The sequence below is a fragment of the Microtus pennsylvanicus genome, chromosome 15 (genome assembly GCF_037038515.1).
Source record: "Microtus pennsylvanicus isolate mMicPen1 chromosome 15, mMicPen1.hap1, whole genome shotgun sequence".
Lineage (NCBI taxonomy): Eukaryota > Metazoa > Chordata > Mammalia > Rodentia > Cricetidae > Microtus > Microtus pennsylvanicus.
Genome location: NC_134593.1, coordinates 70452976 through 70480823, shown reverse-complemented (window position 1 = coordinate 70480823; position 27848 = coordinate 70452976). Strand labels below are relative to the sequence as shown.

The window sequence follows — 27848 nt, the reverse complement described above, 5'->3', positions numbered from 1 at the left end:
ATGTCCAAGTCACGGGTAAGTATGCTTTGGCCTTCTCCTGTGTCTTTATCCTGGAGTTGTGCAGTGTTCTGTCCCTCGGTGGCTGCAAATGGGCTTTGTTCACTTGACACGCTGTGCTTGGGGTGTAAGGAGCGGTCCTGAGTTCTGCCGATGTCCTTTCATTTCCTGCTCATGCTGGTTGATTTATTTCACTGCAATCTATGTAGGGATGACAAGCACAAGCTGTAGAAATCACAGAATTCAAGATTCTGGGTCTGAATGGCACTGAGAATTTATTAAGTGTGCCGTGGATCTTTGCCCAGCCTCCCGTGCTGGCACGTGAGTGTGGATCAGTGATGGACATGTCTGGATATTATTTTCCTTTTTGTCAGAGCTGCTTTGGGTTTCCCGTGAGCATCTTCTTCATCGTGGTCAATGAATTCTGTGAAAGATTCTCCTACTATGGGATGCGTGGTAAGTCTCGGGCTCACCTTGCCCTTCTGTAAGAACGAGTGTTCCCTTCGCCAGCCCTAACTCAGTTCCTCTCTTCCATCTGCCCCTGCGAAAAGCACTCCTGGTCTTGTACTTCAGAAACTTCCTTCGCTGGGACGATGATCTGGCCACGGCCATCTACCACACGTTCGCTGCCCTGTGCTACCTGACTCCGATTCTCGGAGCCCTGATTGCAGACTCGTGGCTGGGGAAGTTCAAGTGAGTGACTGGAACTTTCTCATCACACAAGCGCAGACGCTCATTGTGAGCTTTGTGGTTTGGCAGGATAGGCGCGGGGAAGGAAGCGTCATGGAGAAGAAGCTTGTAGAACATCTGTGGCCTTGTTTCTGCTTGCTATCACGTTCCTAACACAGCACTGTGAACTCTAGAAGGTTGTGCGTTTATCATGGTTTGGTTTGGTTTGGTTTGTTTATGCCCAGCCCCAACCAAACTGTATCATTTTCAAATAGTAGCAGGGACACTGCAGAGATGGGACAACAAAAACTGCCTGATACTCAGGCCTTGCCGCCTCGTGTGGCTTGGTGGATGGAAAGCCACTGTGAGCACTCACCTAACCAGAGGACATCTCGTGGGACACTACCAGGCTCTCACCAGAATTTCATCCTGAGAGCTCACGTTTCTATCCAGTTTTGAAAAGTGGGCGGATCCATGACTGGGCGCTGGGAAGTTTTGCAGAATGGAAACAGACAGCTACCTGCAATAAAGTAGGATTCTCTCACCTTTCTAAACACAGGACAATTATTTCATTATCCATCGTCTACACTATTGGACAGATAGTCATCGCGGTGAGCTCCATTCACGACCTCACCGACCACAACCGTGATGGGACTCCTGACAGCCTTCCTGTGCACATGTGAGTCCATGGCTACTGTGCCCCACCCCCACCCCCTCACCCCCTCACTCCCTCACCCCCTTACCCTCTAACCCCCTTACCTCCTCACCTCTTCACCCCCTCACCTCCTCACCTCTCAGCCCTCACCCCCTCACTCCCTCACCCTTCATCCCTCACCTCCTCACCCCTTCACCTCTCACCCCTCACCTCTCACCCCCTTTCCCCTTACCTCTCACCCCCTTGCCCCCTTACCTCTCACCCCCTCATTCCCTCACCCCCTCACCTCTCACCCCCTCACTCCCTCACCCCCTCACCTCTTACCCCCTCACTCCCTCACCCCCTCACCCCCTCACCCCCTCACCCCCTCATTCCCTCACCCCCTCACTTCCTCACCCCCTCACTCCCTCACCCCCTCACCTCTCACCCCCTCACTCCCTCACCCCCTCACCCCCTCACCTCCTCACCCCCTCACCTCCCGACCCTGAGGGAGCAGAGACAGACAGACCAGGGGGGCTCACTGGCCAGCCAATGTAGCCAGGAGGAAGAACCCCAGACCAAGAGAGACTTCATCTATCTCATTTTAAATATTTTAAGCAACATTAGTAAAACATTACAAAACTTCAGATTTATAGTGCCTAACCTTGGGCAAAACTCTAAAATCCTAAATGCTATGGGTTTTTCCTTTTCAGATAATTTTTTAGGCCGGGCGATGGTGGCGCACGCCTTTAATCCCAGCACTCGGGAGGCAGAGGCAGGCGGATCTCTGTGAGTTCGAGACCAGCCTGGTCTACAGAGCTAGTTCCAGGACAGGCTCCAAAGCCACAGAGAAACCCTGTCTCGAAAAACCAAAAAAAAAAAAAAAAAAAAAAAAAAAAAAAAAAGCTCAGATAATTTTTTAGGTCAGCATATGAAGTAATGGTGACTTTTCATGCATGTGTCTTTATACTTTGTCATGATTCTTTCTGCTGCCCCATGGCCTCTTTTTTTAATCCAGGAGGTAAAATGTTTGCAGCTAACCTGGAAAATAACAAAACTAAAATTGAAATAGAGAGCCCTTGGTCCCACAACCTAGTCATAACCATTTCTCATTTGATCTGCTGCTCTCTGGCCTTTCCAAAGGGAGGAGATCGCAGCACCTGGTCAGATGGTCTGATTTGCAATTAAGTCATGTTTCCAATGTCATTCCATGACCATCACGAGTCCATTTTGATTGACACAAGGCTTACGTTGGTTCAGTTGGAATTTGTGTGTTTGCGTGTGTGCTGAGGACCACACCGTGCATACTAAGCATTGACTCTACCCCTGAGCTACACCCTCAGCCCTTTAAGGAATATTTTCATGTAATCTTTCTTTTATTAGAAATGATAAGGCCTCCCCAAAATCCACATATAAATCTTTGTTCAGATTTCAAGATATTTTCAATTTCGTGGGTGAAAAATGATTGGACAAAGATGTGACTTAAAGGCCTGTGGTGTCGTTTTCATTCAACACTCAGCCCGGGGTCCTGTGCATTCTCTGGGGTCCTGTGCATTCTCTGGGGTCCTGTGCATTACCCAGGTTGCTGGGCATTGAGGCAGAACCTTCAGGTGACAGCCGCTGCACCTGGTCCTTGTAGGGAGAGCATGGGGGAGGCTCCCTCCTCTGAGGACCTGCCCTCAAACCACTCCTTTCTCCAGAGCGCTGTCCATGATTGGCCTGATCCTGATAGCCTTTGGCACAGGAGGAATCAAGCCCTGTGTGTCTGCATTTGGTGGCGATCAGTTTGAAGAAGGTCAGGTAAGAATGTGAATTCTGCATGAGCCTCATTAATGACGGACAGCCCTCTAGAGATCAAATCTCTGGAACAAGTCAGATCTCTGTTCCATTCTTCTCCAGGATACTTGAAAGCAGAATACTAACCAGACTAAGTCGGCAGTGAGTTCAGCTCTGAGCTTATCATCTCCCGTGATTCCCAGCCAAATTGTCATGATCTAACTTTGTCCATTCCGTGACAGGAAAAGCAGCGGAACCAGTTCTTTTCCATCTATTATTTGGCCGTCAATGCTGGAAGTCTGATCTCCACGATTGTCACACCCATACTGAGGGGTAAGAACCATCTAGAAGGAGCTGGTTTTCTCTCTTTAATTATGAGAAAGTCAAGTAACAAAGGCCAAGTCTTCAAGGTTTGGTGGCACAACTTTAATCCCAACACTGGGGAGGCAGAAGCGGGTGGATCCCTGTGAGTCGGAGACCAGTCTGGTCTCTACTGGGAGTTCTGGCCCAGCCAGAGCTACTCAGTGAGACCCCTGTCTCAAAACAAAGGCTGGGTCCTCATCTTGTTGGTTTTGCTTTGTCCCTTTTTCCTCCAGTGGCCAAACTGCCACACACGCTGAGATACTTGTCAAAATCTAAACTGTAAACTTTCCTGCATGTTTTACCCACTTCCAATCTCTCTTGACTCCTTATTCTAGGACCCCTGGAGACCCCTAGTCATCCTTCCCACACCATCGATTTTCTAATATAAGATGTGTTACGTGGGGAACGATATTGTCCACAGCATTTTTGGGAAAACATATAGCAGGCTATGGCTGACTTTTGGTCCTTGCCTCTTTACCCTCCTGTGGTGTTTCAGTGAGTTGGGAACAACTTAGTGGGCAAGGTTTGTCCTTCAGTTTCCAAAAGAAATCCTCAGATGTGTGAGAGGAGTGTTGGCTTACACTTATAATCCCAGCACTTGGAAAGCAGAAGCAGGAAGCTGCAAGTTCAAGGCTAACCTAGGCTTGCAGTGAGACCCTACTCCACAGAACCAAGGGCATATAAGAAGAAATGGCGCCAAACCAGAGAAATAACAGAGATGAATATCAATAACTCTCAACCATGACCTAATCTTTGCTTGTTCACGCCCCACAGAGAGCTTGTGAGGTTTCCACGCAGAGTGGAAGGTTTTTCCGCTATTTGGACAAACTAACAAACCCTCAGTGTCTCGGGTTGAATCCAATTAAATTGTGAAGTTAGGATCATAGTTTGAAGATGGCAGACACTTCGCCCATCCTAATTTGGTTTTTATTCTTGAACTACAACTCCCTCACTTCCTCTCCCACTTCCAGGTTCTTCCGACCAATGAACATGTTTGAATTACAGAACAGGTCAAAGGAGTGGCTTCCTAAAGTAAAGTCACGACTGCACACGCATAGTAAAAGGAACGTGTGACGAACTGGGGAGCCACAACCCCTCAAACAGGGATTTGATTGACAGTGCTCGAGGGACAGGCCCTTCGGCTTTGTCATGAATGGGGACCACGTGTGCAGGCATGAGCAGGGACATCTACGCAACCATCACTTCCCACTAGTTAACTCTTCTCCACAGGATTGTGAAACACCCAGTTTAAGACAAGACCCAAATCCCTGTGGGATCCAGTCCTTCCAGAAGGCGCCAACATCCCACTGAAAGCATCTGAGGGTTTCTGCTCTCTGCCCTCGGTCAGAGTGACCAAGTATGGGTCACATCCAGGAACCTAGATATAGCCATCATGTAGGTCTGACTGCTTCCCCCTATGAAGGCAGAGTTGAGGAGTTGTGACCAAAGACAAATGGACCTGAAAGCCTAAAAATCAGTTACTGTCTGGCCCTTCCTAAATCATACGGCACTTAGCTACCATACTGACAGGACACTCGCGATATTGAAAGGTAGTGTCCTTGCCTTAATTCTCTGACCCACATATTCAAGTTAGAGTGTCCAGGTCATGGCTATCTCCACTGGTTAGAAAATTCACTGGTGAGGGGCCAGTGAGGTAGCTGCACAGGTAAAGGTGCTGACCCACACAGTAGGAGAGAATGGAATCCTGTCCTTTGACTTCCAGACGCACGCCATCACACACACACACACACACACACACACACACACACACACACACACACACACAGAGAGAGAGAGAGAGAGAGACAGAGACAGAGACAGACAGACAGAATAAATGTCAAAATTTAAAAATAAAACCCATAGAACAAGCTATAGAGGTAGTTTGCTCAGCTGGCAATGACATCATTGAAGCAAACAACTAAATCCAGAACATGAAGCAAAAACAATATGGTGTAATCAGGGAGGGTTTTTTTTTTTTAAGAAATGGGATATACTAGAAAAAATGATGCATTTTAATCATTATTTCTCCTTAGTTCAGGAATGTGGAATTCACACTCAACAAGCTTGTTACCCACTGGCCTTTGGGGTTCCGGCGGCTCTCATGGCTGTTTCCCTAAGTAAGTAAAAATGGGTTGAAGGGACACAAGCCCATGCCCGGGTCATGGCTAATTTTTTACGTCCATGTGCCAAGTTGTAAGAGAAAGTATTGTGAAGACCTGCATTGGATGTTTGGCATGCTCTCCCTCTAGGAGAGGAAAAAGTGAGGCGGCTATATTAGAGGAGGGAAACGGGATCAGCTTGAGTAAAGAATCTAGTTCAATGGCCACTAAATACTCCTGCTAGGATCTAAGTTCCCATTGTACATCATGCCAAGGGTGTCTACTCCACCCCTTTCCTGCTGGAAGGAATATATGTACTTAGTAGTTATATTTATTTGCGCATGTGTTTTTTATATCAGTGGCTGTATTTCTTTTTAGATTACTTTTAGCTGGTATGCAGAGAGAGAGATAAATGGATAGATGATAGATAGATGATTGATTGATAGATAGATAGATAGATAGATAGATAGATAGATAGATGATAGATAATTGGATAGATGGATGAACAGATAGATGATAGATAGATAGATAGATAGATAGATAGATGAATGATAGAATCTAGATTCTACACATGTGCATTAATTTTGAGTATTTTTTTCTTAAGAAATGAAAAGATGTAATCTGGAATGTTCTGAGTTGAGAGTTAGTGTGAGAAAGGCCTGGCCAATGGTCCTCTCAAGTCTCCACGGCTCCTTCGACCTTTCTCCAGGTTTTGTTTCCAGGTCTTACTAGTATATATATAGAACTATTTTTCCACCTCTTTTTATCATATTGAAGCAATTTTGCATTGTTTTACCATTATGAAACCATTGTCCTTACCCCTTCCCAACATCTCTTTTCTCCCATCATCCTTCAAAGATGGCCGCCCTCCTCTAAAGGGCTTACATACGCTTCTCTCAGTTCTGAGTAGAAAAAGACACTTCAGGTGAATTCTCATCTAGTCCATGTAAGTCATTCTTAAGAAAAAGATTCTGTCTCTTCTTATGAAAGAATTAAGACCACAGGCATCTGAAGCTCTTCTAGAAATTTCTGTGCTTGAGCTAGGCTTCAGTTTGTCAAAAAGCTGAAAGGTTAAAGTAGTGTTTAGCAAAGGGGAATGCTGGCATGTGCCAGCATCAGCAAGTTGGTCATGAAGGGCATCTGCAGAACAGTTTTGACCCTGAGGGCAGTGACTGTCAATGCCTCAGGCTTAACGAGAAGCACGCGATACATTGATGCTCTGAGTTATCAAATTGTGGCATTGGGTGATCTGGAAACCTAATGTAGGCTCTCCTACAGAAGTGCTGTCTTCCTGGGTTCTTTTCACAAAATGCCTATTATTACCAAGCCCCACAAAAGAATAATAGCCTCACTGAAAAGGGTCTCTCATAGTTATCAAAGCAGCCGTAGAAGCAATTAATTATAGCCCTGCTCCTTCTGTACAATAGTTGGAAGTGGGGATTCCACCATTGATGATTAAGTAAACCTTTCAACAGATTAATCCCTTTCTCCTGAATATTAAGAGCAGGAAGAAAATTCCTCTTGCTATTACAGCCAAAAATATTAACGCTGTATTTATTGTCTTTGTAGAATAATGTAAGCCAATGGCATGCAGAAGCTCCTGTGCCCTTGCTCTCCTTTAAATGGCTAGGACTTGTGTTCAGATAGCTGTGCTGAATGGCAGTGGGGGGGAGTGATAGAGGCGTGAGGCTGTGGTTTGTGTGTTGCAGCACAGATGTCCTGCTCCCCAGAGGCAGGAGCAGTTCTTTACCCGTGAGGCAGGGGAATGGCGCTATATGCAATCCCATGCTTCCAGACAACGGGATGGTACAGATACATGAGCGTCTTTCAGACCACAGGGAGCCCTGGCGCAGGCCACAGTGACACCTCTTCCTCTGCCCTGTACAGTTGTGTTTGTCCTCGGTAGTGGGATGTATAAGAAGTCCAAGCCCCAAGGCAACATCATGAGCAAAGTGGGCAAGTGCATCGGTGTAAGTGCTGTCTTCCCCTCCCCTCCCCCCTGCTCCTCCCCCCCTTCCCTGGCCACATTACATCATTCCAGAACTTTCCTCTGCCTTCCACCTCCTTCAAATCAAAGTTCAATTTAAAAAACAAAGAAAAATTCAACAAAGTTTTGATTTTCCCTTTAAGATGATTTTTTTAGGGCACTTGGGAGTTTTTTCTGTATACAACTTACCAAATAGAGCCAGGTGGTGGTGGCGCACATCTTTAATCCCAGCAGAGGCATAAAGGATTACGAAGGAGGCAGAGGCAGGTGTATATCTGAGTTCGAGGCCAACCTTGTCTACAAAGCAAGTTCCAGGGCAGCCAGGGCTGCACAGAGAAACCCTGTCTGGGACTGGGTTTTATGTATTTTGTTTTTGCTTGTTAATTGGCTGCAAGAAACTTAAATACAAATGTGTTGGAACATTCCTATTGAACATGCTTTTCTAGACAGACTAGGGGTAAAGTACTGACATGGGACCCGAACACAGGCGTCTGGATTAGAAAGAGAACTTGTTGAAGGTTTCAGCAAATGCGCCATGCTTGGTATCTACTAGTTAAAAATGGGCTTTTCCTCCCATCTTTGTCCATTAAGAGGGAAATCGTTGAAATGTATTTTTCTGGTATAGTTGATTCTCTTTTTAAATTAATTTTTCTTCCTTTCTTCAGTTTGCCATCAAAAACAGATTTAGGCATCGAAGTAAACAATTTCCCAAGAGGGAACACTGGCTGGACTGGGCTAAAGAGAAATACGACGTAAGTCACCTCTCCCATCTTCTCCAGTGGACCTGGCTGCTCAGGAAGCAGGCGTGAAAGGAAAGCTCAAAGCAGAGTGTTAGCTACATGGGCAACACCTTTAGCGTGTTCGCCTCGCACTTAATAGCACGTGAAGTACATCTCTGTATGGCTAATAACCAAAACAGTGGTTATCACTGGCCATGGTAGAAGTGAGCCTGTCTTAGCTGTCCACTCCGGTCAGCTTCCATTACGTGGAACAGAGGAGCGGGGGTGGTGGTAACCTTGGGATTGACATGGAGTAAGCTCTGGTGGCTGAACCCCTAAACAGCTGTTCTCCCTGGGACCGTCACGTGTGCAGAACATTCTGGTTTCCTAAAGCCTGTGGCCATGTTCCTTAGACCGAATAACCACCCCCAGCTTGTCCTAGATGCAAATATCCCAACTTTGCAACAGAGCAGCAAGTGCTGCCGACTCCAGCCTGGGCTGATTTCTCTCCGTGCAGGAGCGGCTTATCTCACAAGTTAAGATGGTCATGAAGGTGATGTTCCTGTATATCCCACTTCCCATGTTCTGGGCCTTGTTTGATCAGCAGGTATGTGTCTTGTTTCATCAGAAGGTAGTGAGTACTGCTAGGTCACCCGGTCACACTGCATGTTCAGCTCCTAAAAATCCTCTTCCAGTTTTTTTTTTTATTTTGCTGATTTAATTGTTGCATCAGATTGAGTTTATTGGTTAAAACATACCCTGAGAGGTTCCGTCCACATGTCTGTTGTGAATCAATGAAGAAAACGAGGTTTGTTTACTTAGAGTAACCCTGGGGAGATTGCCTCAGAGCGTCTGGGACCCTTGCCAGTCAGAACCGAGGGCAGGGTTTTGTTCTACTGACCCAGTACGGCAGGAAGGTATTAAAGAGATGTGTGCTAGATCTTCTTAAAAACAGAATAGTGAGCTCAAAGCACCAGACAGGCTTGGAAATGACTGGATCCAAGTCCTCCTAGTGCTTGACCAGACCAGACTTGTGGCTTTGTTCTTTTGCATTGTTGAAACAGTCACGCACTTATACAATGTATTTTGATCATATCCATACACAATCACCTCCTTCCAACTGACCCATCCCACGTACCTCTTGGCCTCATGTTCTCCTTTATTGTTGTGATGATAACCAAGGTCCCGTTAGTGCTTCCCATATGTGCACGGACGTGATTTGAGACCATGTGTAGGACACACACTGGGGTCTATACAATCATGTCAGTTAACCCAGCATACAACACTTGCTAGTTGAACAAGGAGATACTGTTTCTTCAAGAGACTAAACAGCTAGTCAACACTGTACAGACAGGACTAGCGGAAGGGAGGGCAGTCCCTGGAGAACATTTGAGCGTGCACACACCTCCTTGTCTGTAGTGTGAAGCACAGAGCATCCTGGCAGGACAAAGGAACCACCTTGCATGTTGGGTGGGAGTCTAACTGGAATCAGACTTGCACGAGAAGTACAGACATCCCCACAGCTGGGTGACTTGGCTCAGAACTGACCCCCCACCCACCTCTGCTGTGAGGCCCACATTGGACATCACACACAAGGCCCCCAGTGACTGGGGCATACTAAGAACTCAAACAACACAACTCTGCCATTTTCCTTGCTGTCTTCCCCATGGAGTCGATGGGTTTCTATTGATCCATTGAGTGTTTAGTTGGCCATAAAACATCATCACATCCTGTAAGAAACAGATGAACAGTTAGGCTGCCCAGATTTAAGGCCACCTCCGTCTTTGATGAGAAGCATTTAAACCCCCTCCCTAGCTTTCAGAAGATGGTTCTCAACAATTGTGATATTCGATACTGACACCAGCATACGTAGAACACCATGCCCCGATGAGCTCACCTGAGAGGAGATACCATGTATTCACACAGCCTTGTGCTTTCGCATCCTCTGAGGATTCCTTTGTCTTGGGTCCTTCATGAATCCCAGGGCAGAGTTAGGTCTGCGGGCGTACCGCTGGTCTCTGTCTTCTTAGTATTGTGATGGAGTAGAAGCCAGTTGGATGTTTGTGACGACTTCAAATCCCATACCATTTTTGTCCTGACTTAGAAGGTTCAGTGGTGGATCATCACATTCTAAAAAGCCACACACCCCCATAACACAATCAACGTGTTCATTTTCCAGGGCTCCAGGTGGACGCTGCAAGCAACAACCATGAGTGGGAAGATTGTAAGTCTGCCTGTCTTTGTGGTCCTTCTGTTCTGGTCACCACCTCTTCGTGTCAGTCCCCTGGCCCCCTTTCTCCCTCCCTTTTATGCCATTTTTTTCCAGTAATATTTTCCTCCTCTTTTTTAGGGAAGTATGGAAATTCAGCCAGACCAGATGCAGGTAGGAGAAACCCCTGGGGTCCCTTTCCAAGGTCCACGTGCTTATTGAGACAGCGCTAACGGCCCCTCTCCACTTCCTCCGCAGACTGTAAATGCCATCTTGATTGTCATCATGGTCCCCATCATGGATGCCGTGGTGTACCCTCTCATTGCGAAATGTTTCAATTTCACGTAGGTAGCTGCTTGATTGGGGTTGATGGAGATGCTATTTGGTTCAGGGTTTTGCAAAGACTCTGCTTCCAGAAGCATCCACCGAGATCAGCATTTCTCAACCTATGCATCATGACCTCTTTGGGGATCAAAAAACCCTTCACAGGGGTCACCTAAGCCCATCAGAAAACACAGCTATTCTTATTATGATTCATAACAGTAGCAATACTACGGTTATGAGGTAGCAACGGAAATCATTTTCTGGTTAGGGGCCACCACACATGAGGAAATGTATTAAGGGTGGCAGTGTTAGAAGGTTGAAAACCACTGACCTAGAAGGTGGGGCATTTGTTTATTTTTGCGGTACTGGAGATTGAATGAAGGAGACTCATACATGCCAAACAAATGTTCTTCTGTTGACGTAGAACCCCAAGCTTCTTTTTCCTTTCTATTTTGAGACAAGGTTAGTTTTAAATTTATTCTACAGTTCAGGTTGGCTCTGAACTTGCAAGCCACCCAGGGAGATGGCTTACAGGCTGTTCTACAAGGCCTGATGGTGGTGAAGACTTTAAAGAAATCAATTTAAGAGAGATCAGGGACATGGGGGATATCTCACTGGGTAAGAGACCTTGCTGTACAAGCTTTAAGGTCTTTGTTCAGACCCCTAGGACCTATGTCAAAAGCCAGGCATAGGCAGTGTGCGCCCACAACTTCAGAGCTGCAGGCAGAGACAGGCAAATCCCTCGAGTGTAGTGACTAACCGTTAAGCCAAACGTGATAAGCTACATATCACTGAGAGATCCTGCCTCATGGAAATAAGGTGGGCAGGGTCAGAAGACACCTGACAGCCTATGGCTTCCTCATGTGCATACATAGGCTTGTATAAATCCACACTCATTTGCATGATGCACGTATACAGTTTTAAAGGGAGATGTTTGTATTCAGTGTTTCTGAAAATGCTCTATTAATGGAAGCCTGAGAAAAGCTGATAATCAAGGCTATCATTTGTACATACATGAAGTGTTAGTTATGGCCACAGGATTTCTGGAAATTAAATGTGATAATACAGATAAGGGTTCTATTTGGCCTCACTAGTTCTGGCCATGAATAACAACAGGAAAAAACTCAGAGATGGCTCAGCCACGAGGAATGGTTGCCTCTCAAGCTCATGGTCCAGGGCACCCAATACCTGTGACTCCACTCCAGGGGATCTGACACGATCTTCTGGCCTTGAGAGTATCCTCACATGCGTGTGTACATACACTTAGAGCATAATTAATAAAGCCCAGAGACAGAAATTGGGGTTCAACCTGAAGATCAGAAAAGCAAAACAACCAGCCACTGGCTCTTTCTTCTACTCAGTCCAAAATGGCGATCCTGCCTCCAGGAATCTCAGAATGAGACTGTGAGTGAGAACTGTCTCCTCCTGTCTTATATTCCTCTCTAGTGCTGGGATTAAAGGCCTGCACCACCATCACCCAGTTTCTACAGCAAACTAGTGTGGCTACTGGGATTAACGGTGTGTGTCATCACTGCCTGGTCTGTAAGGCTGATCAGTGTGGCTGTTTCACTCTCTGAACTTCAGGCAAGCTTTATTTATTAAAATACAAATGAAATGTCCCTACATACACTCACAAAACAATGACAGCTCCAGAGGTGGCTATCTTTGCAGGGAAGTGGCCGGGCTGGGAGAGGCTGAGGCTTTCCCCTTAGGGCCCACTCTTGGTTTGTATGGGTGAGACGGGCTGATGTCCACTCTCCTCCTGTCTTCATCAGCTCCCTGAAGAAGATGACAGTTGGGATGTTCCTGGCTGCCATGGCCTTCGTGGCGGCTGCAATTGTGCAGGTGGAAATCGATGTGAGTTTTCTTCTGGACCCCTCGTGAGCTCTTTGGGACTGGGAAGATTCGAGGAGACAAGGGGGCTCTCCCCATAAGCAGTACGAACTGCTAGGGTAAAGGATAGTGGGAGGGTGCTGGTGGGGAGGAGGGTGCACAGTGGGTTCTGTCCTGGCAGGGCACAGGAGGTCCTGGGACTGATGGACAGGCTTCCTTAGTTGGAAAGACAGCGTGCGTAGCTTCTCTCTATAATACAGTTTCCCTATAGGGAGATGAGTTCACAGAGTTGTTCTGGACGCTTTGATGAGAAGAGGCTTATCGTTCACAGACAGGCACTTCAGAAATACATGCACTGTCCTTTTCAGGGAAAAACACATTTTGGATTTTAATATATCTACTAGGGATTAATGACTAAACCGATCCTGAAACCTGTTGGGTGCACTTTTTCTAAACCAGCCCAGTGCTGCCTGCTGGAGATAAGACTTTAGTTCTAGAGAAAAGGACAATGCGATTCATAAAACTGGAAGAGAAACTCTCTCTCTTCTCACACACAGTTCATGGCAGTGAACATTCACAAATGAAGTTTCCCGTCTTAACCATTTCTAAGCGCGCAGCTCAGTATGGTTCCCTTTACCATGGATCCCGCACCAAACATACTTCCAGAAATTTTCCATCTGCCCGAATGAAGCCTCTGTGCCGTTCAGAGCTAACGCCTCCCCCTCCCCTGGCCAGGCACCACTCTACAGTCTGTCTCTAGGATTCTGCTCTGAGCATCACAGGATCATAACTGTTGTATGATTTCTAATTGGTCTTAATAATAAAAACCCCGGGTCATATATAGGGGTAAATGCTGAAAGACCGGAAGTTGCTGATCCTTCCCTCTACCAAATCCTCAGACCAAATGGGGTATCCTGTCTCTAGGGATCCTCAGACTGAATGCCATGATCGCCTGTGTCCTCCCACCTTATATTCCTCTCTCTGCCCAACTGTATCCCTTCCTGTCTCCACCTTCCAAATGCTGGGGTTAAAGGCGTGTGACTCCCAAGAGCTGGAATTAAGGGTGTGAGCCACCACTGCCTGACCTCTATGGCTAACTAGCGTGGCTAGCTCCACACTCTGATCTTCAGGCAGGCTTTATTTGTTACAGCACAAAGAAAATATCACCACATATAATCACGGGGCATTTTCCTTTTGTGGTTGGCTTCTTTATAATGCCCTCAAGGTTTACCCTTTTTAGAGGATATAAGAAGATCCCCTTTGTTTTTAAGGCTAAATAATGCTCCATGGCTATGCCAGATGTAACCAGCGGCTTGTCCGGCTGTTTGCCTGTCTCCCTGGGTGCAGCTATAGGCTGCAGAGGAGAGTGAGCCCCAGACCCAGGGTGACAGTGGCTGTCCAGGAGTCCTCACTGTTGATATCCTTCTCTCTTTCCTAGAAAACTCTTCCCGTCTTCGCTACAGAAAATCAAGTCCAAATTAAAGTCTTGAACATAGGAAACGGTAACATGAATGTGTATCTTCCTGGAGAGAATGTGACCCTTGACCAAATGTCTCAAGTAAGTGAGAGGCCATGGGGCCTCCTTGTTCATCTTCTCCCCTGGCTTACAACCCAACTTGGAAGATCCGTTCTTGTATAAACCCCAAAGCCAGTCTAAGATTGTCACATGCCAATGCCCACGACATATTACTCTCTAGGCCAAAGGGCCTCTGACTTGAATGTGGGCACTCATCACGCTGGTACCCTGGAGGAGGCCAGAACTACTACATTTCCGTAACTTCCCGCGTGCTGCTGCTCTGGGAAGCTGCCCTTCCAGCAGCAGGGAGGTTCTGCGGCTCCAAACTGGGTTGACAGCATCCCTGAGGAGATTTTGAACAGTATCTACAGACAGTTCTTTGTCTTTACAAACCAAGAGTGTGATGCTGGCATTTCACGTATGGAAGCCAACAGGCGCTCAGCCTCCACAGGGAGGCACACACAGTGCTGTATAAAGAGGTATATCTGTCCTGGTGTTCACAATGCTGGTGTCAAAACCCTACTCTAAAGGTTATTGCCCTTGAATACTGGTTCCCAGCCTTGAGTCTGGTCACTTGGAGAACCTTGAGGTCCTAACCTCAATGGTGTGAGTTCATCTACTCCCATTCCTGGTCCACTGCACTTTGAGCAGTGAACTTAGACCTGACAAGCTGATGACCTTGTTGAAGGTGTTGGAAGCTTGGCTCCTGCTCATCAGGAAGCCCATATTGATGTTACCAGAGCCATTCCTTTTCCTCTGGTGGTTTTTGTTTATTTATTTATTTATTTTAATGTGCATGAGTGTTTTGCCTACATATGTGCCGGGTACCCTCAGAGGCCAGAGGAGGGTATCAAAGCCCTTGGAAATGGAGTTATACATGGTTGTGATCCACCATATGGATGTTGGGAATCAAACATAGATCCTCTGGAAGAACATCCACTTAACCGTTGAGCCATCTCTCCACCCCCAGTTCCTGGTACTGTTCTTTACATAGTTTTTTTTTTAATGCCCTGGCAATGCTGGAGCATGCATGGGCAGCCTATATATGGCCGTTCTGTTGAACTTGTCCATATTGGGTTTCATGGTCTAAGATGATGAGGACGACAGACCATGTCTCTTCCTCAAGAGGGCGCCAGATCTCATTACAGATGGTTGTGAGCCACCATGTGGTTGCTGGGAATTGAACTCAGGACCTTTGGAAGAGCAAGCAGTTCTCTTAACCACTGAACCATCTCTCCAGTGTACCATAAATGATTTCACAGAATGAGTTTCCTTAGAGCAAAACAAAATAAAGTGTTTGGTGAATGATATAATCCCTGTGGCAATGCAGAAGAACTGTATGGAAGGGTCTATGTGGGTGGGAGGCCAAGTGTGAAGTCACTACAAGGTATTGGATGTATATGAACGTGGATTGCCATGTAACATGGCATTACAGTGTTCAAATGCACAGTGCTAACTCTACCTCCTCCCCCACCTCACCCCCATCCAGACAAACGGTTTCATGACTTTTGATGTAGACAAGCTGACAAGCATAAACATATCTTCTCCTGGATCTCCAGTCACTAAAGTTGACCCTGATTTTGAGCCAGGCCAACGCTACACCCTTCTAGTATGGGCCCCCAGTGGTACGCTTGTGGTAAGTAGGCAATACGTTCAGCTTTCTCTTGGCTATTTGCAATATTAGAGACACAGATTTCAAGTTTAGATTTTATTCTGTGTTTGAGTATTTTATCTGTATACACATTATGTGCACCCCATGGGTACCTGGTGTCTGAGGAGGTCAAACAGGGCATCAGATCCCCTGGAAGTGGAGTTGTGGATAGTAGTAAACCACCATGTGGTGCTGGGAACCAAACCCAGGTCTCTGCAAGAGCAGCAAGTGCTCTTAACCACTGAGCCACCTCTCCAGGCTCAGGATACAGCTTTTTATTGGCATGACGTTGCTTTATCTATATAGAGTACTATATTAGCCAATCTTCTTTCTTCAAGAACACAGGTCATTTGACTTCCAGTAAAGGGTTTGGCTGGTGGATAGGAAGGATTAATATTAGTTATGATTTAAAAGGAAAACTAGGGCTCAGTTGTGCTGGTATGCCCCTTTTTCACCAGCTCTCAGGAGGCAGACACTAGCCTGGACTGGTAGCAAAGCCTTTCTCAGCTGGGCATAGTGCCACACGCCTCTAATGCCAGCACTCAGGGAAGATACAAAAGGATTTCCTTGACTTCCAGGTCAGTCAAAGTGACACAGAGGGACTCTGACTCAAAAAAGCAAAAACAATAAAAATGTAAAGGTAAATGATGTTTTGCTGTGATGAGTGTGTGCCCACACTTATGTGTGCCCACACTCTTTCGTGTACATGTGAAAACATCACATGGATACATATGTACATGTGTAAATATCGCATGGATACATATGTAATTCTCAGAGGCGTTTTGAGATAAATCACTTACTGTGTCTTTATTTGTGTGAGTCTTTTCAATGTGCCCTTCATTAGAGCAGTCTTACCAAAGTATGGCGTGCACAGCAAATACAAGGACGAAAATAATTACGGAATATTTGTTGACAAGATGCAGACATGTCATTTGGTATATGAAGAGTGAAGATGTATTTGAACCAAATAAAGGAACTTCAGTCAGTCTGAAGGGAATTTGAATATGAACACACAAAAAACTCGATGTGCAATTAATGCTATCGGCCATCTGCTTAATCAGGGAGCTGTTGAGGGGCTCGTTCTGTAAGGGGGTGTCCAGCCTGTGGCCCGCAGGCAGCACACACTCCAGGGTATCTCCGAGCGTGGCCCAGCACAAATGTGCGTACTTAAAGCTTTAGAAGAGTCGTTTGCAATGATTTTCCTGACTCATCTGCACGGCTCTCACACATGAGCTCTGTATTGACAACACAGTGTTGCAATGTCCGAAGGTCGGACAGTCTGAATTGTTGGAGAGTCATTCTCTTTGGAACCACTGACATTCAGAGATCAATAACAGCAGAAGCATGTGATAGCCTGGTGGGAATGCAGGGATGAAGAAAGGGAACCCTTATCTCCCAGGACAAGGGCCAATATCATGAACTCGAAGTCTGAAGTATTAGTGTGAATTGATTCTAATGAGCTAAATATTTGGAAATCATTTTATTGTCTTATTTATGTATGTGTGTATGAGTGTGTGTGTATTGTATGTGTAACGAGTCTTTCTCTGACCCACCAATCAGCTCCCAAATAACAACACAGAGACTTACATTAATTATGAAAGCTCAGCTTTTAGCTTAGGCTTGTCTCAACTAGCTCTTCTAGCTTAAATTAACTCATTTATATTAATCTGCCTTCTGCCACGTGTTGTTAGCTCTCTTTCATCTTGCACTTCCACTTGTTCAGTGTCTCCTCCTGTCCCCACCTTTCTTCTTCCCCACATCCTCTCTGCCCCCAAAATCTGCCTAGCTATTGACCATTTAGCTTTTTATTAAACCAACCAAAGTGACACATCTTCACAGTGTACAAAAAGATTATTCCACAGTCTATGTGTTTGTGTATATATGTGTGTTTATGTGTGTATATGCATGTGTATGTGCGTGTGTTGTGCATATGTGTGTATGCGTGTTGTATATGTGTATATGCATGTGTGTTGTATATATGTGTGAATGTGTGTTTGTGTGTATGTCTGTGAATGTGTGTATGTTTATGTGTATGTGTGTTTATTCATGTGTATGTATGTGTGTTTATGTGTGTGTATGCATATGTCTATGCATGTGTTGTATTATGTGTGTATATGTATGTATGCGTGTTGTATATGTGTATATGCATGTGTGTTGTATATATGTGTGAATGTGTGTTTGTGTGTATATTCTGTATGTTTATGTGTGTGTTAATTCGTGTGTATCTGTTTATATGTGTGTGCACGTGCACATGATGGCACATAAGAGAGCAGAGTGTGCCTGTCACAGTGTGTGTAAAGGCGTGAGAGGACAGCTGTGGCTTCCGGGGTGAACTCGGAGAGACAGGCTTGCCCAGCAAGGCCTTCCACACCAGCCCTCTCAACATCTCAGGAATATTTTTATATTATTTTTCTCTCTCTCTTAGGTGAAAGATGGGCTTAACCAGAAGCCAGAAAAAGGAGAAAATGGAATCAGGTATGGAGATTTCTGAAACTGTGCTTTAGCTTCTAGCAGAGCTTGGCACATTCCCGTCATCGAAGCTAGTTATAACACGGGCATGGAAGGGCTCCGTCCTCACCAAGAGTGCCGGCTGCTTCAGCCAACATAATCCATCATCTTAATAAATGAGAGCAGAAAGTCCACTTAAGCTTCTCAACTGATGTAGAAAATCAGTCTGGCAGAATTCAGGATTCATTCATCTCACACACACACTCTCTCTCTTACACACATACACACACTCACACACTCATACACACTCTCTCTCTTACACACACACATACACACACACTCACACACACATTCTCTCTTACACACACTCACACACATACACACTCATACACACTCTCTCTTACACACACACTCACACACACATTCTCTCTTACACACACTCACACACACACTCTCTCTCTTACACACATACACACACTCACACACTCATACACACTCTCTCTCTTACACACACACTCACACACACATTCTCTCTTACACACACTCACACACACACTCTCTCTCTTACACACATACACACACTCACACACTCATACACACTCTCTCTCTTACACACACACTCACACACACATTCTCTCTTACACACACTCACACACACACTCTCTCTTACACACATACACACACTCACACACTCATACACACTCTCTCTCTTACACACACACATACACACACACTCACACACACATTCTCTCTTACACACACTCACACACATACACACTCATACACACTCTCTCTTACACACACACTCACACACACATTCTCTCTTACACACACTCACACACACACTCTCTCTCTTACACACATACACACACTCACACACTCATACACACTCTCTCTCTTACACACACACTCACACACACATTCTCTCTTACACACACTCACACACACACTCTCTCTTACACACATACACACACTCACACACTCATACACACTCTCTCTCTTACACACACACATACACACACACTCACACACACATTCTCTCTTACACACACTCACACACATACACACTCATACACACTCTCTCTCTTACACACACACATACACACACACTCACACACACATTCTCTCTTACACACACTCACACACATACACACTCATACACACTCTCTCTCTTACACACACACATACACACACACTCACACACACATTCTCTCTTACACACACTCACACACATACACACTCATACACACTCTCTCTCTTACACACACACATACACACACACTCACACACACATTCTCTCTTACACACACTCACACACATACACACTCATACACACTCTCTCTCTTACACACACACATACACACACACTCACACACACATTCTCTCTTACACACACTCACACACATACACACTCATACACACTCTCTCTCTTACACACACACATACACACACACTCACACACACATTCTCTCTTACACACACTCACACACATACACACTCATACACTCTCTCTTACACACACACTCACACACACATTCTCTCTTACACACACTCACATGCTCACACACACTCACACACACTCTCTCACACACATATATTCTCACACACTCACATATACACACTCTCTCTCTCTCACATACGCTCCCACACAGATCTGCTCTGTGGTTTGTATTTGGCTCTGAACTGGAAGCACCTCTGGGGTTTCATTTTGTCCTCAGAACATTTCCATTGCTTTGATCCTTAGAAATGGCCCCTAACACTGGAAACCTTGGACAATGTAGATTATGGGATTTAGCCTATTTGTTTATGTGTATATTTGTATGTATATATGTATTCATTTATTTATTATGTATATATGTGGGTGTGGAGGTCAGAGGGCAACTTTCAGGACCTGTCTCCATCTTACAGCATGTGGGTCCTGGGGACCAATCTCAGGCCGTCAGGTCTGAAAACAATCGCCTTCACCCACTGAGAGACCTGCCAGTCTCTTTAAATCTTAGATAGCTTATTTAGTATGCGTGTGTTGGGGGCATGCGTGTGCCCCTGTGCGCGTGTCAGAGGACAGCTGTAGGAGTCAGCTCTCTCCTTTCACTGGTAGACTCCAGGAATCAAACTCAAGTTGGCGGCTCACTAGTACAAGGTGTTTAAAAGCTTTTGTGTGTGTCTGTGTGTGTGTCTGCGTGTATGCGTGCACACACTTACTGGAATCAGCTGTTCACGAGTACAACTGAAGTTTTTAAAACACGCATGCACACTAGGAAGCCAACCCTCGTGTTGGTCTTCACGGGTGTCCATGTTGTTTTTTGCCCTGGCTGGCACCTGGAATGCACCGGTCAGGCTGGCTGGCCAGTGAACCCCAACCTCTGCCCTCAAAGCTTCAAGTGTGCTGAGTCTCCTGCTTTAGAGGCAGGCGCTCAGCTGACTGAGCTACCTCTTCAGTCCCTAAAAGATTAATGTAAACAGTGTCTTTGTGTGTAGTCTACGTGATGAGGTTGTAAATATTAAAATATCTTCAATGGAGTCTTGAAGAAGAGAACTGCATAGTGTTCCCACCCACGTGTGTGGTAATAGACAAATCACGTTTCTGTTAACACTTTAGCCCCTCCCACCCACGTGTGTGGTTATACACAAATCACTTTTCTGTTACCTGGCAACAGGACTGATGGTTTCCATGGTGCCCTGGAGGCAATACGGAAAGTTCTAGAAGACTAGGAAAGGTTGATAAGCAGAATGGCTTCTAAACCTCCATGAAATCAGACTTCTGACTAATACATAAATTAAAGAAAGGAGACACAAAATTTCAAGCAAATAAGGTTTCAAGCAAATGTCATCAGCACATTGTGAGATTTAAATTGTCATGTTTTAAATAAATTGGCAAGAATTCATGCAAAAGTTGGCTGAGTGTCTGAGAGAAAGAGTTCTTCTCAGTTTAGAGCACACAGCCGGCTGCCCACAACCTCCCGTAGCTCTGACTTCAGGTGATCAGACATCCTCTCTGCCTCCGCTGACATCCACACGCATATGTCACACACCCAAGGGCCACACACACAGACAGAAATAAAAAGTAAAAATAAATCTTTTCAAAATTGGTTGAGAATTTGTTTCCCCCTGCATTTTCACTAGATATTGCTATATATTACATATTCATAACCAATGTTTCTTAGCATGCTTTTAAACATATACTAATATAAAAGTTATTGTCACCAGCATATATTGCTCTATAGTAATGCTACCAATAATATTATGTAACATGTATAACTTTACTATTACATATTGACATCTGCGTCCCTTATCTGTTCCCTTGACCACACACTGGCCTTCCATTGCTTAGATCTCTAGTCCAGGAAATTCAGCTCCTTCTTAGTTTCTTAAAACATAATCATAATCAGTATCCTCACCTTGTTCTTCATGTGGATATAGTTTCTCTATGGAAGTATTACTTAAATTTTTTATCATTTTTAGTAAAAAAAATATTGTGAACCTATATCCACTATATATAAATACAGTATCCATGGGGCTGAAGGGGGCTCAGCAGTTAAGACTAGGTACCACTCTTGCAGAAGATCCCAGTTTGATGACTAGAACCCAAGTCCAGCAATTTACACCTGCCTGTAACTCCAATTCCAAGGTATCTGATGTCCTCTTCTGGTCTCTGAGGGCACCTGCATGCAAACACACACACACACACACACACACACACACACACACACACACACACACACATTAAATGTTGATATGGCATCTTTTAAAAAAATTTTTTTGGCCAGGTGTGGTGGTACACTCGGGAGGCAGAGGCAGGCAAATATCTGTGAGTTCAAGGCCAACCTAATCTGCAGAATGAGTTCCAGGATATCTAGGGCTGTTACACAAGAAACCGTGTCTCAAAAATTATTTGTGTGTGTGTGTGTATAATTTATATATACAAATAATTATATAACTATAAATATAATATATATACACTATTCTATCAAATAAATGCCATGAAGCTGGTGAAACTGGGCCATATATTTCAGAGATACAGTGGTTAAGTTGTTCTTTATAGTACTTAGATGGCCATCATTACTTCTTGTTCTATGTATTGAACTATCTGCTATAGTCAGACAAAACAAACAACTCCCTTGGGGAAGCACCATGCTCATCCTTAGGGCGGTATAAGAATCTCAGAGTCTTCAGTAGCATAGAGTCTCTAGCCTATGCTATGGTTACATCTGTAACCATCTGTTCTCGCTGAAACATTCTGTATGGACCTAGGAAGGCAAATAGCTTACCTGCCTCCTCCTGAGGTTTAGCAAGGGACAATGTCAAGGCTGATTGATATGTAGGGGCATTCATTAACTAGGCATAGAAACAGGGACAGGTTCCCTTTCTTTCTAGAAGACAGCCAGGCTTTGTTGGTGCTGCTTGCATGGAAACTTTCAGAGTTCAACATGTGAAGGGCCAAAAAAATAAAAACCTTGCTGGAAGGGCGTTCTCATAAATGGGTGGGCAGAGACAACCGTAAGATAGCTAACTTCCTGCCTCTAGACCCCAGGAATTTTCTGTATGCATCTTAAATCCCTTCACAAAGGAACATAGCCTAACATGGGGTCCCAGACTTGGGACAGAGAAGAAATCATTCCATGGTTTGGTTACGCGACAGATGGCTTTCTGTTCCAGATTTGTCAACACCCTTACCGAGGCGCTAACCGTCACGATGAGTGGGAAAGTGTACGAAAACATTGCCAGTAACAATATCAGCAATTACCAGTTCTTTCCTTCTGGCCAGTAAGTACCTTTTCTGGGCAACTTGTTTCCAAATTCAAGGTTGCTTAGTATTTTTCTTTGAAAGAAAGAAAGAAAGAAAGAAAGAAAGAAAGAAAGAAAGAAAGAAAGAAGGGAGGGAGGGAGGGAGGGAGGGAGGGAGGGAGGGAGGGAGGGAGGGAGGGAGGAAGGAAGGAGGAAGGAAGGAAGGAAGGAAGGAAGGAAGGAAGGAAGGAAGAAAGGAAGGACGGAAGGAAGGAAGGAAGGAAAAGGATACTCTAATACCAAGAACCGTAACCTCTGTTTTCTTTCTTTTAATAGAAAAGAATACACAATAAACTCCACAGAGATTGCATCAACCTGTCCAAGCAACTTTAAATCCTCCAGCCTTGACTTCGGCAGTGCCTACACCTATGTGATCACAAGGGCGGTTAGTAGCTCATTCCAGCACAGCAGATAGCCCGTTCATCCTCCTCACAGGCACTCAGAATGTGCTTACGATTAACAAGAGGACTTGGGACCTGTAAATGGGCTTAGAACTAGTTCAACTCACCACTAATTCTTTTTTTTAATTGTGCAAGAGCATGTGTGCATGCGTGTGTGTGTGTGTGTGTGCGCACGCGTGTGTAGGTACAACCTTTAGGAATCCATTCTCTCTTTCCACTGTGTGGGTTGCAGGGTTCAAACTCAGGTTTTAGGTTTGGTGGCCCCTTTCCCCACTGGCCCACCACTGATTCTCTAACTTATTGTTGACTTTAGTTGACCCAGCAGACTTAGTTACACAGTAGCTCAATGTTCCTTCCAACCAGTATTTGATGCTTCCTTATGGACTGTTGACTTTAGGGTGCACGGTTTTAACTGACGGGCTTCCAACATTGTATTTAAAATGGGCACTGGCTTCATAAGGTGTGGGATTTAACCTTAGAAGGTCAACTCAATTTGTCTGTACGAACAGATGTTAGTCTAAAGGGTGTCTCTGCTTCCTTCTCAACCACCTGCTTGTTGCTTTGGTGGTCTAGAATGACGGCTGCCTGGAAGTGAAGGAATTTGAAGACATCCCACCCAACACGGTGAACATGGCTCTACAGATCCCGCAGTACTTCCTCCTCACCTGTGGCGAAGTGGTCTTCTCCGTCACGGGACTGGAGTTCTCCTATTCCCAGGTCTCTTGTTTCTTCCTCGCCTCTGCTGCCTGCTGCCCTCAGAAAACTGCTGAGGGAACTTGATTTGAATCTGGGATGTCCACAAGCTTAGAGCCTCTTTTGTTTGTTGGTTGTATAAGACTGGGTCTTAGTATGTAGCTCAGTTGATAAGAGTGTTTTCTAGCACACGTGCAGCCATGGGTTCAAACCCCAGCACTGTCTGAAACCAGGTGTGGTGGTGCCCTCCTGTAATCCCTGCCCTGGGGAGGTACAGGCAAGGAGGTCCGAACTTCAAGGTCATCCTTGACTATATAGGAAGTCTGAGGTCAGCAGAGATATATAACACCCTACCTCAGAAAAATACTACTTTTTTTTTTTTTGCTTTTACGTATATTTGGCTAAGTCTTATTTAGGGTTTCTGTTGTTGTGAAGAGACACCACGACCACAGCAACTCTTCTAAAGGAAAACATTTCACTGAGGTGGCAGCTTACAGTTTCAGGGGTTCAGTCCATTATCATCATAGTGGGGAGCATGGCGGTTGGTTGTGTGACGGCATGCAGGCAGACACGGTGCAGGAGAAGGAGCTGAGAATTCTGTCCACAACTTGATCTGAAGGCAACAGGAAGTGAACTGAACTAAGCATAGCTTGAGCGGAGGAGACCTCATAGCCCCCCCCACAGTGGCACACTCCTCCAACAAAGCCACACCCACTCCAACAAAGTCGCACCTTCTAATTTTGCCGCTTCCTATGAGGGGACAGTTACATTCAAACCACCACAGCTAATTAAACAAATTTTATTAGTACCCTAATTAGAGCTTAATATCTAAATATTTGTCGAAAGCGCAGTCAAAGCCATTCCATCCTGGCATCTTTTCCTTCAGTATTCGTGATGATCAGCATGGGCAGGTCGCCCTGTTCTGGGATGACCACACAGTCTGACAAACTGTGACATAACTGTCGAGAGCATGAGGAAGGACGTGGCAGAAGGCTAAGTTTGCAGCCCAGAGAGTAGTCCCCCTTTGGGGGAGAACATGCCACAAATGGCTTTGCCTAAAAGACTGTGAGCAAAGACCATTGCCTGTAGATCTGCCCGTTACTAAGACACTTGTGTGTGGAGAGAGGCCTCGCCTCAGGAGGGTTTTTGTGCTTCATCATGTAAGCGATACCCTCCTCATATTAAAATGACCCTGACCTTGTTTTTATTTACTTATACACATATTTATGTTTAGAACAGGGCCATGCCATGTTGCCGAGGGTGTCCTCAAACTCACGGTTTTCCTGCCTCAGCCTCCCAAGTGCTGGGTTCTAGGTGTGAGATACCACACCTGACTAAACCTGACTTCTAACCTGCACGTCCAGGATGCTGGGTGAAGGGAGAGGTAGATGGGGCTCTTCTGGCCTGAAGCAGGACTCGGGTCGTAATCCGTTCTGCTTTGCTCCCCCAGGCTCCTTCTAACATGAAGTCGGTGCTTCAGGCAGGCTGGCTTTTAACTGTGGCGGTTGGCAATATCATCGTGCTCATCGTGGCAGGGGCTGGTCACTTCGAGGAACAGGTACGAGGGAAAGAAGGTTGGGTGTGCCTATTTTTTTCTGTCTTTTTTGAGACCAGGTCTTACGTAGCCCAGCTTGGCTTCAAACTTGCTGTGTATCTGAGGCTGACTTTGAACTTGCTGGCTATTGGTGGTTATCACCATGACCCTCCCTAGCTATCTATAAATAAGTATCCATTCGAGTCAATGGCTGAATAACATTACCGGGCCTGTCTGCTCCAGCTGCCACACTGGTGCTGGGCAGAATCTCTGCTGACTCTTGTTGCTTGGAAACCGACACCAGATTAACCTCCTGATGGGGTCTACTATCAAAGGAAACACCCATTATCAATTCTGTGAATTCAACTCAAGAACCCTAAAAAATAGACATGTGGACTAGGGGTGTAGCCCCATGCTAGAGCACTTACCCAGCATGCACAAGGCTCCGGGTTCTAGTCCCAGCATTGGAAGAAGAAAAAAAGTAAAAAAACCAGAGTCCTTGTGCAGAAACTTCCCAACAACTGAAAGGCATTCTTTCAATAGCTACACCTTCCCATTTAGAGTACAATGAAACACAGGCTTGTCTGATGCTCAGCTTGGTTGCACACAAGGGCTACATTGTTTCCTGTGGCGGGAATGGCCATAGGGCTTCATGCTTTTGAGCCCAGGTACTGTCAAGAAATATTTATACATGTATGTGTGTGTGGCGGGGGGGAAGGGACCTGAATGCATATATGTATGCCATTCACCTGCAGATGCCCATGGAGGCCACAAGAGCACTCTGAACCCCTGGGCTGGAGTTTTGGGGTTGGTGGGTGTTCTGGGACCATTGGCAGATACTCAGAACCATGAAGCCATCTCTCCCACTCGTGTTCAGCACACTCTGTCCTGCAAGGCCACTGCTTGGTCGTTGGTGGTTCTCATCCCTCTGGCACCTGCCATAAACCTGAAGCATTTCAGAAAATTGCTGGGCGGTGGTGGTGCACACCTTTAATCCTAACCCTCAAAAGGCAGAGGCAGGCAGATGTCCGCAAGTCTCAGGGGTCTGCAGAGCAAGTTCCAGGGCAGCCAGAGTTGCACAGAGAAACCCTGTCTCAAAAAATCCAATAAAAAATCAGAAAATTTCTCTCATCTTCCCAAAAGTCTGGTGTTTCTACACCCCATGTTAGTAGGAAAATGTCCCCGTTCCTTGAACATTTGAGAAAACCCAGTGTGTCTCTGCTGGGTACCCCGCTTTTTCTAGCTGTTTCAAGGCGTCTTCCACCCAGAAGTAGCAAGGAGATGGGCATACAGTACCATGTTAATGTGACCTGTGGTTTGTTTTTGTTTCCTTGCTCCAACTGTGGTCCTCCCAAGTGGGCTGAGTACGTTCTGTTCGCCTCATTGCTCCTGGTTGTCTGTGTGATATTCGCCATCATGGCTCGATTCTACACCTACGTCAACCCAGCGGAGATCGAAGCTCAGTTCGATGAGGAAGAAAAGAAAAAGAGCATAGGAAAGGACAACCCCCTCTCCACACTGGAACCTGATTCACAGACAAAAATGTGAAGGTCGGGAGGCAAGGGAGTCACACAGAGTCCACGGTGCACCCTGACCTCTGCCCCAAGGGGGTAGGACACTCTATTGCGAGCCTTTGATGGGGAAGACTTCAGAATCATGAGCCAAAATATTAACTAATAACAAAGCTGTTTTCTAAGCTGCCAGTGGGAGCCTTTTAATCTTTTTTTAAATTTTTTTATTTTTATTATTTTTGGTTTTTCAAGACAGAGTTTCTCTTTGAACAGCCCTGGCTGTCCTGGAACTTATTTTGTAGACCAGGCTGGCCTTGAACTCAGAGATCCACCTGCCTCAGCATGTGCATGACCACCGCCTGGCTTTATTTAAAGCACACACTTTATTTTTCTCTAACACTGGGCCATGTCTTGCATTTCTGTCACAGAAGTGAACTGAGTTCAGACTAACTTAATTTTGAAAAGGTAACCATCCTGTTTATTTCTAACACTTTTATGAAAACAATGTTGAGTTTACAGAGGGCTTTTGAAAAAAAAATAGAAGATAGTGAGTGTCAGCAGTTTGAGCTGAAAACTGTGCCTTAGGTCTTGTTTGTTTGTTTTTCTAGTTTTCTTTGCCCTTCCTTTTTAAATTATGTGTCACTCAAAAGACCACCCAGTGAAGGCTAGTCATGAGCTGTGAAGTATCACTGGTGTGAA

The 27848-nt window shown here is 45.4% G+C and overlaps 1 protein-coding gene across 1 annotated transcript; it reads left to right on the top strand.

Annotated features, from left to right (window-relative positions):
• Positions 1-27186, top strand: Slc15a1 (solute carrier family 15 member 1). The gene is made up of 22 exons (XM_075949327.1): positions 1-15; positions 372-453; positions 549-690; positions 1226-1345; positions 3001-3100; positions 3319-3409; positions 5473-5556; positions 7426-7508; positions 8191-8277; positions 8762-8833; positions 10424-10468; positions 10595-10627; positions 10712-10797; positions 12553-12634; positions 14049-14168; positions 15616-15762; positions 18203-18252; positions 22882-22989; positions 23287-23395; positions 23985-24128; positions 25555-25662; positions 26995-27186. Exons 1-22 carry the CDS (start codon positions 1-3, stop codon positions 27184-27186), a joined length of 2100 nt encoding a protein of 699 aa, XP_075805442.1.
• The last annotated feature ends 662 nt before the right edge of the window (positions 27187-27848 follow it).